The sequence below is a fragment of the Piliocolobus tephrosceles genome, unplaced genomic scaffold (assembly GCF_002776525.5).
Source record: "Piliocolobus tephrosceles isolate RC106 unplaced genomic scaffold, ASM277652v3 unscaffolded_39797, whole genome shotgun sequence".
Taxonomy (NCBI): Eukaryota; Metazoa; Chordata; class Mammalia; order Primates; family Cercopithecidae; genus Piliocolobus; species Piliocolobus tephrosceles.
Window position 1 is genome coordinate 1 of NW_022324083.1, and position 16353 is coordinate 16353.

At 45.6% G+C, this 16353-nt stretch overlaps 1 protein-coding gene and 2 gene segments (V, D, J or C); all 3 read right to left on the reverse strand.

Moving 5' to 3' along the window:
- Window positions 1-16: 16 nt before the first annotated feature.
- On the reverse strand, window positions 17-823 carry LOC113223209. The segment is given in 2 exon segments: window positions 17-527; window positions 664-823. Coding segments are annotated over 2 exon segments (549 nt in total).
- Window positions 824-4149: 3326 nt separating this feature from the next.
- On the reverse strand, window positions 4150-5116 carry LOC113223208. The gene is made up of 2 exons (XM_026452740.2): window positions 4886-5116; window positions 4150-4796 (listed from the first exon to the last, which is right to left on the reverse strand). Exons 1-2 carry the CDS (start codon window positions 5022-5024, stop codon window positions 4183-4185), a joined length of 753 nt encoding a protein of 250 aa, XP_026308525.1. The 5' UTR covers window positions 5025-5116; the 3' UTR covers window positions 4150-4182.
- Window positions 5117-11727: 6611 nt separating this feature from the next.
- LOC113223206 lies at window positions 11728-12584 on the reverse strand. The segment is given in 2 exon segments: window positions 11728-12071; window positions 12196-12584. Coding segments are annotated over 2 exon segments (393 nt in total).
- Window positions 12585-16353: the final 3769 nt, after the last annotated feature.

Sequence of the window (16353 nt, forward strand, 5' to 3'; positions counted from 1 at the left end):
AGAGTGCAGTGGGCCAGGATTGTTTTCACCACCTACATTTGCAGTCATTGTGTTTCAGGAATGAATCTGTGGTCTCTTTCTACCCAAAGGACAGCCGATGTCCAAATCCACCTCTTTCCCATGAAAAGTGAGGAGCAAAGAGAGGCCTCTGTTAAGGGTCTCTGGGAACTGCAAGGAGAGCAAAGGATGAGGTTTGTGAACAGGAAGGAAGTGACTGTGCCACGCTGTGGCTAAGCTGCTGGCACAGAGATACACGGCCGAGTCCCGCTCCTCTGTTCGCTGGATCGTCAGAGTGGAGACAGATCCCTCAGGCCTCTCTGCAGAGAACCGATCATTGGGCAGCCCTGATTTGTCTGGTTGAGCTTCATAATTGAAGTAAGTCAGAAACTTTGGGCCCTGCCCCAGGGCCTGTTGGTACCAATAGAGGGCTGCATGACCCGAAATTGGATCACACCTGAGAGCTACATCCTGTCCCTTCTTTGTGACTTTGTACCTGGGAGACTGTGAGACTCCAGCACCCGTGTAATCTGTGGAAATAGAATTTGGCAACAGAATAAGGAAAACATTTGTAGTCATCACACACACACACACACACACACACACACACACACACACCTACATACAGAAAAAAAAATGACACTACTTTGTGTTCTGAGGACTCACCTGTCCCTAGGAAACCCAGGACCACCCAGCAGAGGAGCCTGGTGCCCATGGCAGGGTCAGGCCAGGACGGGGACATTACCAGATCAGTGTCACTGTGAGCAGGAGCAGAGGATGATGGACGTCCTTGTCCCCACAGGGCAGTTCCCACAGTGACATCACTTCCCCTCTCAATCCCCAGGACGTCAGGGTCACAGTATTTATATTAGAACACACTTGGGTGACGCTGTAAATATTTACAACCTCTGTTTTAACAGTATCAATGCATGGCTCATCGCTTTGGGCTCTAGAGCTGTCTGGACTCGGAGGCCTCACACTGCATCTCTGATTTCATCTTATCCTACAGCCGCTCCTCTGTCTGCTGGGCATGTCCTGTAGGATGCGCCAACACTGTCCCCAGCATAGGGCACAAAGAGGTGAGCTCATTGTCTTTCCTGCAAGTCAGGGTCCCCTCTGCCATCCGCTTTCATGTCCCAGACTCCTCCGTTCCCCCAGTCACTGATGCCCAATGGGACTGTCCCATCACATGGGTTCCCTCATGAACTGCCCTCGTGCCTTTCTTCTGGGATCACTTCCCACCTTTGTTAACTGTAACTCAGAAAAGATACCCATAGAAAATCATCTCAAGCACAGAGTGACTTACTAATGCTCATCTATTCCATGCCCTGGACTGGGTAACTGGGAACTTCCATATGAAAAACACCAGGACCTAAAGTTCTAGCATCTAAGATTTGTTTTACCATTGTCCAATTTAAGACTCTGATGGAAGAAAAGTACTCAGTTTACTGTTTAGGTCCAATATATACAAATAAAATTAACATTCTTTACTCTGAAATCACATGTTCTCCTTTGAGTAAGTTAAAAGGTCACACAAATCATGAATTAAACCTACCAGGCTAGAGTGGGCCAAAAGAAGACAGAGCTTTTTTCTGGAAAGTCTGTTTCTGGGGTTGGTCAATGTGGTGCAGGAAGGAGGCGGGCATGCGAAGTGTTTTTCCTTGTTGGAAGATGCCGGAATGTGTGATATCCTGGGTACTCAGCTGATCTGGGAGAAAGGGTGGTAAGGCGTGTAATACGACGGACCAATTGTTGTCAGCAGGATTGTCCTAGGAAATTGTCTTTCAACCATCTGAGACATGTTTTCGGCTCTTTGGCCCTCTCTGCTCTGTCCTGTTTGGGGGCCAGGTCTGTACATGGAGAGAAGGTATCTCTACCACACAGTATTATTGCCGTCTTCACAGAAATGCAGGGCAATTTCTGCAGATCTGAGGATTTCACTTTGGGTTTGCCATCAAATCATTGAGCTGATCAGCTACAAATTCATGAAGCACATTTCTCACACTGCAGAGCTCAAAGAGAGACCAGAGCACTTGCTTTGGTTATAAAAGAACTGGGTCCAGGAAGGCAGCAAGAGGTGAGCTTCCCTCCCTCTCCACAGGTCACTGCACTCTGAGCAGGAGTCTGATGTCCCAGCAACTCCAGCAGGAAAGAAGCTCAGGAAGGAGACAGAAGCAGGAGGCAGAGCCCTGCCTCTGGGTGGAGTGAGATTTCAGGCACAGGATTAAAAGAAAAGTTAGTAGCCAGCGTCTAGAACATCTACATACAAATTGTGTCCACATTCACCTGGGCAGCACAGGTGTCCCCCGGAGAGGAGTCCACGGACCATGGCAGGTTGAGATAGTTGTTGATCTGGTGCCTAATCTGGGAGAATCCCTCCTGTGCTGGATTGTATTAAGTCAACTTTGCAAAGGTAAGAGTCTGACTTTCCCACAATGCCATTTCTCTTATTACTCTGGGTTAGAGATGGTCAAAGATACATTGGGTAAAATTTAGAAGATGGATATAAAACAGTCACTATAACAACTGGCAGGTCATTGTGGTCAGACAGTGAGAGTCAGTGCCCATCAGATACAGAGGCATCCAACAGACCTTGGAAGTCCAGTTCATCTTCCCAAATGCTGGCCAAGAGCAGCCAGGCTGCCCCCAGTGTTTGACAGTGCACCTGCAGGCGTGGCCCCCACACAGAGGGAACAGCTTCCCCAGAAGCAGGTCTCCTTGGCCTTTTCCTGTACTCCCAGCTCAAGGTCCCACTGCATGGCCTGGCATGCTCTGATCCTCATGTCCCTGCCACTGCAGCCTGTCCTGCCCAGACCTCCAGAAGCCCTGGCTACTGACTGGCTCCTTCACCTTCTGACTTCTCTCCTCAAGACCTTGTCTTCCTCAGCTCCTCCCACATATGCGTAAAGTCTAATTCTGATCATAAATCTCTTACACTCTCAAACTTGTAGTAGCCCTGTTTTATTGATGCAAACATAATGGAGATTTTCTTACCAGAAGTGGTTTCAAGGAACAACCTTTAAGGATGGAATTCTAGAGGTAGATCTCTAATCTGTCTCGATTTGTTGTGGGGAAAGACCCTGAAGGAGAGCACAGAGACCTGCAGGAGGTCGGGTGCTGCAGCCACAAGAGGAAGCCTTGAGCCATGTGTGGACACCATGATAGTGATTCCCCGCCAATTTCCAAGACTGACCTGAGCCCAGCAATCAAAGGGGTGGGCTTTTTTTACTTAATGCTAGATCTCTGCCAGGTTACAGTAGATGTAGTGTGTTCCTACTATTGGTTCATCCACCCACTCATCACCCACTCAGCCTGTCATTCACTCATCCGTTCTCTGTGAAATGGGTCTCCCCACATGTCAGGCACCGATATTGGTAAATGCAGCAGGTACAGCCTTAGCTCTCATGGGCTAAAAAATTAACCACAGAGACCGGTCGTGGTGGCTCACGCCTGTAATCCCAGCACTTTGAGAGACCGGGGATCATGAAGTCATGAGATAGAAACCATCCTGGCCAACATGGTGAAACACCATCTCTACTAAAAATATAAACAAGAATTAGCTGGGCGTGATGACACATGCCTGTAATCCCAGCTGCTCGGGAGGCTGAGGCAGAAGAATCACTTGAATCAGAGTATCAGAGTTTGCAGTGAGCAGAGATCATGCCACTGCACTCCAGCCTTGCGACAGAGTGAGACTTTGTCTAAAAAACAAAAAATAATTGGGGGGAGCACAAAAATAATCAGATAAGTATCTGAGAAAGCCCAAGTGTGCTAAAGGTTAGTAACAGACATGATTCTATGAGAGCTTAGGAGAGGAAAGTTGATCTCAGCTGGGAGGGGGGGGATTGCTTCCCACAGGAGGGCTGATCATGCTGAGATCTGAAGCACAGGTAGGAGCTGGCCACTAGAGAAAGGAAAGCTCCAGCCCAGGGCAGAGAAAATGGCCTTTGAAGTCTCTGTGATGGGAAGGAAGGAGTCACAGAAGAGGGGTTCCCCTCATGGCTGAAGTAGAGAGGAGCGGGGAGGTGGGGGTGGAGAATGACTGCTGAGATGGGAAAGGTGGGCCACAGGAGGGTGGGGAGTGGGGGAAACCCTGGAGAGAGGAAGCAACATGGTCACCAGGGAGAGACAGGAGTCTAGATGGATCTGAAATGTAAATCCTGTTTCATCCTGGGAGCCTCAGACTCAGGATGATGAGTTGAAAAGTAGGAGCTGGGGGAGCCCTGGCCCAACCCCTAAAGGACAGCTTGGAGGATAGACCAGAGAGAGCAACAAAGGAGACATCTGAGGACCGGGGATCAGCCCAGGCCTGCCTGAGACTGCCTGCAGAGGCACCTGGCACAGAGCGAGGCTCATACTATCTGGGCCAGTTGGGGCCACTTGGAGTTCCAAGGTTCCTGTTCCAGAAAACTCTGCCCAGGTCATCCCTGAGTCTTGGGTTGGGGAGGAGGGCAGAGCCTCCCTGCTTTCATGTGCGGAGAGGAGACAGCCTTGTAACGCTGTGGAGTAACTGCTGGCACAGAAGTACACAGATGTCTGGGAGGGAGCAGCCGACTCCAGCCTGAGCAGGAAATACTCTGTGTTTATTCTGGAGACATTGTAGCCATTGGAGTCTTCTCCTTTGGTAGTGATACCAGCAGTAATTGAGTAATAAATCAGTCTCAGCCCCATGCCTGGGTCTTGTCGATACCAGTACATGTAGTCATGGTTCATATCCTGGGCACACTGCATGGTCATGCTCTGTCCTGTCTTCAGGACCTGGAATTTTGGGGTCTGAGTGACACCAGCATTCACTAGACCTGCAGAGAAGAACAAAGCTGATGCTGTAGCCCCAGTGGAAAGGGGCTGGGCCTTGAAATCCACACAAGGGTCCCTGCCCAGGACCCACCTGTCCACAGGAGAGAAAAGGCCACACAACACAGGAGGTCAATGCTCATGGCAGGTGCTACAGGACGGAGGGGTCTTCTGGTTCTGTGCATTGATGAAAGGGCAACAGGACTCTCAAGGGAGTCATTCTGAGATGTCATTCTCCCTGCCTGGGCCCCAGAGCCTTCTTGTCAGGAGAGACCACGCCCATTCCCCAGATGGTCAAATTCAAGATGAATGCACCAGTGAACAGCTGAGGATGAGAAGGACACATTTGTCTGAATTGAATCAAGTCTACAAGATTTTCATGACTTTTTGTGAACAGTTTGTAACTCAATGTCAATTTTATTTCTTCAATAATATAATAAATAGCCTGGTGTTAGTTACCTACATAGTGCTGTAGTCTAGAGTCTTAAGGAAACTCCTCATGTCTTCCTGGTGTTTTGGATTCCTGTGTTCCAAATACTCTTTCAAGTATCCTTTTCTAATTTGGTTAATTGACCATAATCCTGTTTAAAATCCTTTGTCTATATTGGTTTTCTCTGTTATCAAGTTTCCAAATCCCAGGGGCAGGCTCATCAACATTGGACAAGTTTTGCTCTGTTTCTTCTCAATTCACTGACAGATGGGACTCCTGACAAACCCAGCTGAGCACCTTCAGCTCCACCCAGGGCTCTTGCTTTCCTTGTCTGGGGTGAGACCACAGCAGACAGACCCACCTCACGCTGCTGACTGCCCTCTCTGTGTGGATGATGGTGACCACCCAATGCTGCCCATGATCTGTGGACACAAAGGTGGCCTGATGCATGAGGGACTTGGGGAGAGAGGGCCGACTTTAGGGTAAGGAAGAATGCTCTGTTTTTATGTGAGATGCCATCTTTCATAGGGAATATCCCTTCGTGCAGGATTACTGCCATTAATTTAGTAATAAATAAATTTTAGTAATAAAAAGGAGCTCTAATAACCTATCTCGTGATTCCTCCAGGGTTTCCCAAGTTTTCCCTGGGGGTTCTCCTTGTCTATTTTCTGAGCTCATCATCTTCTTCTAGACCCAGCCAACACCCTTCCCCCAGGTCCCTCTGTCTACTGAACCAAGCAGCAGGGATTGATTCCTTCTGGCTCCCCTCATTTCCATGGTTGCTTAATTATGGGTGGGGTGGTTTGGGATGGCACAGGGCAAAACAACATCAAGGGCATTATTCTTCCTAGGGCTCTGATTCACTCTCAGAACTATATGCTTCATGGTAGAACCTCATGGTACTTATCACATGTGGATCAACAACCCCCCATCCTCACCTCTCAGCTTACCACCAAGTCAGAGACTCTTTGAGTAGAAAAGGCCTTAGAAATAATCTTATTTCCATTTCCAGGTGTGCTTTGTAGGGTGAACTTGTTACTAACACAGCAATTTGTCCTTAATTTCCAAAGAAATCACTCCCTCAGGTGTGCATCTGTGCTGAGACCTAAAAAATCCATTAGGAGAAGGAGCAGGGTTGCATCACAGCTTCACAGCTTACAATTTGATATTACATGTCCTTTGTCTTGGACATCCTGCGGCCACTCTGCCATGCTCCCAACTGGCCCTCCCCACTGACTGTGCTTTCTTCTCTGCTGATTCAAAGAAAGTAAGATCCTCCTAATTTTAGAATGCAGGAACATTTACCAATTTCTGCCCCACGAGAGTCTCTCTTTGAACTCTGAGATATTTATTAAACAAACTCTGACTCCATTGGCCGTGCCATTTTTCGCTTCGCCACCAGTCTTCACAAGGTAAAGGAGACGTACTGATGTTTACTTAACCTTGAAAATAAATTATCCCACCTTCCAACTACTTACAAAGCAAAACTGGCTAAAATCAGATGAGATTCTAGTTAATATTGTTTTCCTCTACATTTCACATATAGGAAGTGACCACTTAGTTGGTTCTCCTCCCTCCCTCATTTTAACAACAGCCCCTCCCAGAGCTCCCTGGCCTAGTTTATCTACATCAGAGTCTCTGCTACATCTTGTGGTGGGAATAGTTTTATCAAAACTCAGATCTTCTGGTTCCAGGCCACTAATCACTTACCCACTCTAGTACCTCGCCACTGCCAACACCATGATGCATGTCCCTGTAGTGCTATAGGGTACACAGAGTCTCTTAACCCTGGTGTCTGATTTAAAGACAACCCCAGATGGTTCTAGACTTCCCCTCCCTCAAACTCCAGTGACCCATCTATCAAGTCCACATGGAAACAAGATGACTGCCCTCCATCTGGCTCCACCATTTATTAGCTCTGAGACCATGGGCAAGGCTATTCATTAACCTTCCTGGACTCTAGCCTCGTCTAGAATCATCTATAAAACAAGACTAACATTCCTCTCAATGCTTTACACACATGAACTGAGATACTGTGTAGCATCTTGTAGGTTTGATAACAGTCTATCCTTTTATCCCTTCCTGTCTCCTCATGCAGGAGAAACCAATGGAGCTCTTACACTGGCCCTGCTAGGACTATGAGTGATGGAAAAGCTGGAATCATCAGCTGAGTGCTGGGGTGAGGAGAACCTAGAAGCGTAAAGATGCCATTCAGTCACTTTAGAAAAGATCTGGCAGAATTTAGGAATCAGGCAACAGGGCACGAGTGTACCTGTCTGCCCTCATTATGCAATGTGAAGCAGCTAATAGAGCAAGTTAGATCTATATCAACCAATCTGGAACAATAAAGACCAAGGTATATTAACAGAAAAGAGTGTGCATGTGGCAGGTAAAGTGTACAGGTGAAACCATTTTCTGTAGGTGTACTTGGGTAGAAAGGTATGCATGAACACAGAAAAGAAGGGTGAAAAGCAGCAAACCAGAGTGTTCATATTGGTTACCAATGGAAGGTGGGATTGGATTCGAGAGCATTATTGACATTTTCATTATATATATTATTTAATTTGGTTATTAAAAAATCTTAACGACATGCAAGCTTTAAGTTTACACTTTTCATCAGGTGTCAGAATTTGTAGTGTCTAAACGGGCAAAGTACAGAAAACTTCTGTTTATGGAACTCCCTACAAAGGCCCATTTATTTTTTGTAATAAACTGAGGATAAAGTGTGCTTTGTAAAAACACACGAGCTCCTGGTAAACATAGCCAGTCTCTGACTGCTGAGAAGGGTGAGCATCGAGATCGACACATTTGATGGTGAGGTCGGTTTTTGCTGATTATGAACTAATAAGGCTTCTACCTCTGAAAGCCTGATCACCACGGGGAAATGGGGGATCTCACTCCTTGTTCTAGAACAGGTTTGAATAGCCCCCTGATTGGAAAAGGAAGAGAAATGAGCCCCCTCTAGTGCCTGCATTTCCAAACTCAGTGAGAGCTGGTTTCCAGTTATACATTGTTCAAGCTTTAGAAATGCTCCTTGTTTCTGATCCAAGTAGCAGTATTATTACAATGTCGATTGTAATGATATTCCAGCATTTATCAACAGCACACAGCTTTCTCAAATACAGCTTTAGTGAGTGGGTTGAAGAAAATGCTTTCCTTAGGGAAGATTTTCTGACTTTGGTCTGCAATTATTAAAAATAGCTAGTCTATTTTTGGTCTTTATTGCCTAAAGAGTTAAAACTGCATTTGTCTTTAAAGCATTAATGTAAATCATTCTGGCAAAACTGGGGCTTCGGTCTATCTGTGGGCCATCCTCAGTGATTGTATATTGGATTATTTCCACCCAGGATGACTCTCACGATTCCTCAGGGACTAACGCATAGCCCCGCTCTGTAAATGGAGCCTCTGCCTCGCAACCAGCCTTTCCTGACTGGTAAAGGCGGGGAACAAGCAAAGGTCTCTGCTCAGCGCCCTGCACCAAAATCAGGTGTAGGCTGGAGGAAGCTGGTGACCATGAGCTCTGTGTCTCTGGCATTGCCCACCAATTCATGTAAATGGACACCCATAATATGGCTCAGTGTATCAGGCACCGTGGCCTCAAAGCCACCCAAAGGGATATTTGTGCCTTAGGAAAACTCTCCCTAAGAGAATGGGGAAGCCACTTGTTTTCTTCTCCATCACCTTTTAATGCCAGTGTTTGACATTATGTTTCTGATCACTCTCTCAGAGTCATTAGGTGCCCTGTGTCTGGGAGACTCCCAAATCCAGGACACCTGTGAGGGACGGAGATTGAATGAGGAGACAAGCCAGGAGGGTGATGGGCAGGTAGGAAATTCAGTCATGTAGAAAGGCTTGGGATCCAGTGACTCATCCATGACAGGGATTTCTCATGTTTCCAGAACTCATTTGATCCTAGGAGATGAAAGGATAGAGTTTCCCATTTAATGTTTCCAGACATCTATGTGGGAACTCAGAGGGCCTTTCAATATCTGTTGTTTATTCTTTCAAGATTGGTCAGTGGCACCTGGAACCGCTGTTGGTACTGACAATAAAATGGGGAACAAAACATCCACAATTTGTAAAACAATGCATTTTACAGTCTAGAATGCAAGAGAAGTGTTAATTAAATAGTCACACAAAGTCAGGGAAAATGACTATGGTGCTAAATCTATGAATATTAATATATATTATAAGCTGTGAGCATTTACAATAAGGAGGTACAGCCTAGGAAAACTGTTGAAGGAGTGTCTCCCTAAGGATGGTGGTAGATAAACTGAGATCTGGAGAAAGAACAAAAAAGAAGAGACTTGTGTTGACACAGAGAATACAGCATGGAGTGGAAAGGCCTTTGGTGGGAGGAGCATGACACATGAGGAATGGTCTGAACTGAGGGATCTGTGGTTGACTTGGAGGTGAGGGTGCATAGGAAGGGAGAGGACAGCTGGGAGCAGACATCACGTGGAGGAGGCTGAGGACTGACATGAGCATGGTGTGGGGAAGATGGAGTTATGAAGGCCGACAGGGAAAGAACATAGACCTGTATTGTCAATGCTGCCTGCAAATATACAATTTCAAATGAACTTTCCTTTCTGAGAGCAACTGAGGAAGAGGACTTCTGAGGCCAGAGCCGTAGGAGGGGCCTGGAAGAGAGGATGCCTCTGCTCACATCACAGTGATGTGCGTTCCCTAGTCCAGCTGAAACTGGCCTGAGAGAGAAGCTCAGCACTGGGCAGAGTTTCCTATACACAGGGCTGCTCAGAAATCTGAGGGCCCCAGCCTGGTAGGTGTTGGGGAAACTCCTATGGGACAACGTCTTCACGAGATCATGATCTCGTGAAGACAAGGCCACCTATATCTTCCACTGAACTTTGTGTGCAGAGGAAGGTGGCTGTGGGGTGAAGCCTGGTGCAAGAGGGCACAGAGGTCTAGGAGAGGCTGACACCAAGGCCATATATTTCACTTTGAGAGAAAGTTACAGACCCTCAGGGATTTCTCTGTAGTGTGGGCTGGGACGGATCAGCTGTGCACCAGCTTCAGCTCCTATTAACTCCCACACATGTAGTCATGGATGGCAGTCTCAGGCATCTCCATGCCACTTCATGTCCTGCATTTGTTCTCTGGTACCTTGGGAACTGGTTGTCCCAGCTTCTGTGAAGTTTATGATAGAAGGAAGTTGAGTGTCCAAGGAGGGACGCCAATAATGTAGACCTGAGGTAAAGGCTTAAGCTAGGGTATCGTGAGCCAAGGAAAAGGCTTTGAAGGACTCATCTGCCCCCAGGAGGCAAAAGGGCACACCACTGAGCAGTCTGGTGGCCATGGCAGGGTCAGGGAAAAATGAGGAAATTGTGGAGAGGGTTTTCAGCTTGTGCGTTGTGGACATAATTCGTGGATGTCAGTAGAGTCAATTGATGATGCCGCTGCCCCAGCCAGCCAGTGACTCTGCACTCTGCCCGCTATTCCTCCCTCTACCTGCTGCAACCTTCAACCTACAGTATAGCCATAAACCGTCACCCATGTGGTCCCTGCTCCTGGCTGTCTTTCTTCTACAAGACAACAGACTGACAAGGTTCATGCTCATTTGCGCTTCACCTACCTCTCCACCGTCAGCTCAGGGTGTCCAATTTAAGGACAGGCTATTGTTTCTTCACAGAACGTATGTGCTTCCCTCCCATTTCTAGGTCTCTATCTTGTTTCTCACGTGAGATCTATTTCAGGTATATTTATTCTTAGTGGTGAAAATCCAAACTTAAATTTTAGTAGAATAAATTGAGAAAAATATCCTTAGATGTTTATATGAGAAAGCGGTTTTTGTCTACACAAAAACAAAATTGTGTTTAGTTTTTGTTGCATTAAACTCTTTCATCAAAAAACTCCATAAAAATGAAAATATAAGCTGCAGACTGGGGAAAGACAAAGGGAATGCATATAAATGACTGTTAAAAAGTGTGAAATTTAACATTCCTCAAAGTTGCTAATGAAGAGGCCGTATTAGCGACCCCTGAAGACAACTGAATCTCTACTGCCGCCCTGCTGGTCACTAGAGGACAGTGTGAGGCTCTGACTTACTGACCAGGATGCAGAAGGTGATGATGGAGCAGGGGAGTAGGTGGAAAATGTATGGACTAGTTTGTTTCCTACTTCTGATCCTTACAAGCCAGGAGACATGGGAAAATGACTCAATGTCCCTGAGCCTTCCATCCGTAAAGGAAAAATAAGAATGTTTGATATGCAAGATTGTTGAAAGGCTTTAAGCTATATAACAAATACAAAGAATCAATCGCACATCTAGGGCTCATTGGTCACTCTTGTCCTGAAGTTACCCAGGAAGTGACAAGCTGCAAGATGATGCAGCAGAGAAGTGGGCACTCTCACGGCACAGGAAACCTGGGCTCTGTTGGTTGGGAGAGCTCTGTGCTCAGTAGGACAGAAGACATGCCTTCCAAACAACTCAAAGCTTCCCTTGAGGGAGTGAAACCTGGGTGGGGCCTGGAGCTCTCAAATCAAAGCTAAGGCAGGAAGTTTATATACAGAATGTCAGTGACTTTGCCAGGCTGTGCCAATCTGCTGGCACAGAGATACAGGGCCGAGTCCCCCACCCCCAAGGTGTTCACATTCAGCTCAGAGCTATAGTTAGGGAACTGGAGACCCGAGAATCGATCAGGGAAGTTGCCTCTTTCTCTCTCTTCCTTCTCATAATACTCAAAGATAAGCTGGGGCCCCTGACCCGGGGCCTGTTGGTACCAGGACACAGTGTTGTGCCCAGAGATAGGAGAGCATCTCAGAGTCACTTGCTGTCCTCTCGTTTTGATCAGGTGTGTGGGACTTTGGGTGACTCCAGGCTCCACAGGGCCTGTGGGAAAAGCAGATGGAGAATGAGCTCAGGAGACAGCCTGGAGGCCCTCCCCAAGGTAAAGTGGAGGACACAGGGGTGGGAAAGCTGAGAATGGGGCTGCTGTCCAGTGCACAGGACTCACCTGCTCCCAGGAGACAAAGCAGCGCCCAGCAGAGGAGCCCAGGGCCCATGGCACAGTGGGGCAGGCAGCACTGCACCTGATGTAGGGCTTGGTCCTCCTGGGGAAGAGCTGAGTGAGTTCTGGGCCTTGATTTTTCTGATGGGAGGGGTATCCTGTGATGTCACTGTCCTGTGTCCTCCCAGTGCAGCCTTCCTTAGGTCTAGTGCTCCACGGACCCTGGACTCTACCTGTCCTGCAGAGCTGGAGGGATGGGTGAAGGCAGAAGCTTCTGCGATGACACAGTTGCTCCTCTGCCTACACTGCCCCAGGCTGCCCCATTGCCCTCTCACCCTCCTCTGACCTAGTGCTGCGGTGCTCCATGCTGGAGCTCACACACCTGCCCATCAGCGGAGAGTGAGGAGCCTGTGATTAAACCTCAGCTTCCAGCTCTTCCTGGCTGTCCTCACAACATCTTTCTGATGCTAGATTCACACCAGCGTTTCTTATTATATTTTCCGGTCCCAGACAACATTCCCAGCCCCTTTCGTCAGTGGCCAGTGGTGCAGAGTCCCCAAGATTTAGTCTGTCTGATCAGATTCAAAGCAGACCTGGGTTATCTGTAAATTATTTAAGAGTACAGATTTCCCAGAAATAATTATAGGACTTTAACAGCTTACAGCATAGAGTTTGGCATATGGGAGACAGGACAGCAGAGGGAGGTAGGGTCACCATCTGTGCTGGTTTGCAAAATCTATTCCCATGGCTTCCTTCTTGCTGGGTTAAATTTCCTGGTGGCTAAAAGTAGTCACACAGTAGCCTGAATGCTTTGCCACTTAGACATTTCTTTCATTAGATATACTAGCAAATGGCTCATAATTTTTATATTCCATAAAGTTCTAAAACAGGACACAGCTTTGCCAAGGTTTTTGCTACTTATAACAAGGATGGCATTTGCTTCAATTTCTGATACCTTGTTCCTCATTTACCCCTGAGCCTTCACCAGAAGTGCCCTTTATGCTCTGTTTTCAGGAATCTTGGCTTTTGCTATTCTGCTCCTCCCAGTTCTTTCAACCTCTATCCATTAGCCACTTCCCATTAACCAAAGCTGCTTCTACATTTTCAGAAATTATACCAACAGCCTCACTCTCGGTACCATATTTTCTTTCAATTTCTTTCCTACTGCTATAGAGAAACACCATGGACTAGGCAATTTACGAAGACAAGAAGTTTATTTGGCTTTATAGATCTGGAGACTGGGAAGTCCAAGATAAAAGGGCCATAACTGATGAGGGCCTCCTGCTGTTATCCAAGGCAGAAGGAAGGGAAAGCAAGCACCCAAGTCAGAGAAAACGGCTGAATTCATCCTTTTTATCAGAAGACCATTCCCAAGACAACTAATTCACTCCCACAATAAGGGCATTGATCTCTTTCTGAGGGCAGATCCCTCCTGACCTAGTCATAGCTGTCATAATCCCAATACCATTACACTGACAAGTTTCAACATGAGCTTTTGTGAGGACACACAAGCATAGCACACACATCTACACTAAGATTCATTATTTCCACTCTTAAGTCTCTCTCTCTCTCTCTCTCTCTATATATATATATATATATATATGAAAAAAAAAAAGAATGCATATGCCCACAGGAAAGAATCCCACAATATGTTCACAACAACTTTATTCCTCATAGTTGAAGACAGGAGTAACTTGGATATCCATCAACAAAGAATGGATAAACAAGTTGTGGTATATTTACGCAATGGAATATTAGTCTTCAGAAAGAATGACCTACTGATACAACAATATGAATACACTTCAGAAATACTAATTTTGGAGAAAAACAACTCAATAAAAATATGATTCCATTATATGAAGCTCAAGAATAGACAAAGCTACTCAATAGTGATAAAAATAGAAAAGTTTTTATCCCTAAGACAGAAATTGATTGGAAAAGAGCATGAGGACACTTTCTTGAGTGATGGAAATTTTTTTTTTAATAATCATTTCAGTTACTGTTGCACTGGCGTATACATTTGTTAAAATGTATGAGGATGTCCTTGTATTAATATTTGTGTTTTACTCTCTATTAATTATACCTTAATAAAAAGTATTACTAAAAATTAAACAGCTAAATTGCATAAAAGGTGGGAGTCATATACAAATGTATGCTTGTATTCTGCACAGCCCAATTTAAAAATGAATCACACAAAAACAAGAAAAGACAGGAACACACCTATCTGTGTAAGATATGGAGAATGTGAGAAGTGCTCAGTGACTGAAATAGGCAACATTGAAATTTGGCAACAAAATAAGTTCAAGTGATGAGTGGGCTGAAAACCAAGTGAGGATCAATATCAAGGAAAGCTGTAGACAAACAAAAACTTTCTAAAAATATCTTCATATGCTCTTGAAATCACTCGGAGAAACTTGAGCTGCTATACGTTTCATAACTTGGGAAAGTGGGCATTCATCAGTCTCACAATTGAGCCTTTCCTTTAGTTTTGGCTTTCAACAGATTGGTCAATTGATGAACTGATTTTTTTGCCCAGCAAGTAACCTGCTCACCTCTTTGCGAGTGAGATCCTGGGTGACCCGGCACTCCCCCTTTGGCAGCCTCACAGAGGGGAGTTGGGCACAGCACAGACACACGGGGTTCTGTCCACAGGGGGTTGGACTCCCTGTGAAGCTCAGCTATGGACCTCCCAGTCCTGCAGTTAACGGATCCCAACTAAAGAAACCTTACCTCTAGGTGTCCGCTTTACCTGTAAGTGCTAAAGAGAATTACAGGCTGGAGAAAAATAAAATGTTTGCTCAATATTATTCTGTAATATTTTACAAGAAAATCAATTGAGAAATTCATGCATTTTCATCCAAGGCAACATCATGAGGATAATAGCTGAATTCCTTCCTTAATCTACCCTGAGAAGACGCAAACACTGCTCTATGCCCACAAATACTTTAGTAGAGATTTATTTATAGTCTATTTTCGATAATTCTACTAGTCAATTATCTTCAGGTCTAACGGCACAGTTTGATGCATCTAACATTTTCCTTCAGTAGTCTGTTTACCTAGGTGTTTTAGAACTTGTTCTCAATATTTTTTGTCCTCCGGAGAACACATACTTGGTGTCCAATGGATTCTCAGCCAAGGTGATGTTATCAGTACAACTTATAAACTTGCAGAATCCCAGATCACTCACACACGTTAAAGTTGTTGCCTGGTGAGACCTGCAGGGAAGAGGAGGTGCAGCAGAGATGCACTGGGCTCAGGGCACAGCCTGCCCCTAGCTTTCCAATGTTCCTCTGAGACATTTGCTCCCCTGCACCTGCCACTGATACCAAGGCTGCCCAGCAAAAATTCTTCAACTTTATTTGTCATTAAAGATTAGAGGGACTTCCCGCCTCTTGCACAGCTGTAGTTAGCCTAGCAATAACTGAAAACTGCTGCAGCATCTGCATAATATTAGATCCAAGCCCTAATTTTTCTAAACCCTTTCCCTCCTGGACTGCTCTCCCAGACTCCCCAGAGCCCTTTCGATCTCAGCGGACCACCGTGCCACCTTGTGGTCAATAAGTGAAGTTTCATCATTGTTTATTCTGCAATGGCCCAAGGAATGCTGGGAAGTGTCTGTAGCGTGAGCTACCAGAATATTCCAGAAGTGCCATCCCGCAGGTGTTATGAGCAGCTTCCCTCAATCATCATACCAACACTAGTTCTAACCCTGATTATTGCTTTCAGTTACCAGTCTTAATATCCCACCTTCATTCTGAATAACTCTTATCACGTAGCTCCAGTTATAGTCTAATTTTTTCTCCCTTAAAACTACCATCTAATGAAAGAGGAACAGAATGAGAAGAATGAAGGGAAATAATACTTGGTTTTAAATAGTAAGAAAACACAGACGTTGAGGTATAAAGAGATTATTTAATCTGAACCACTAAAGATATACGAAAATATCATCCACAAATGACAATGTTACCCCAAAAGTATAGATCAGCAAAAGATGAAGTCAAATGTCTATTAATAAAAAATAAAATTGAAATATATAAAATGAGACCTCTTACAAGGCAATAAGCAATGGTGGAGGAAGAAGTACCTGATGCAGAAAATAAGGATGGATATAGCTAAGACTAGCAAAGTGGCTGCTACAGGAAATGATCACTATGTACAATGCAT

Bases quoted from the DNA above. Each gene is read 5' to 3' on its own strand.
- LOC113223208 (XM_026452740.2), bottom strand. From the start codon at position 5,024: ATGACATCTCAGAATGACTCCCTTGAGAGTCCTGTTGCCCTTTCATCA. The intron at 4,797-4,885 runs GTGGGTCCTGGG...TCTTCTCTGCAG, and splicing joins CTTTTCTCTCCTGTGGACAG to GTCTAGTGAATGCTGGTGTC.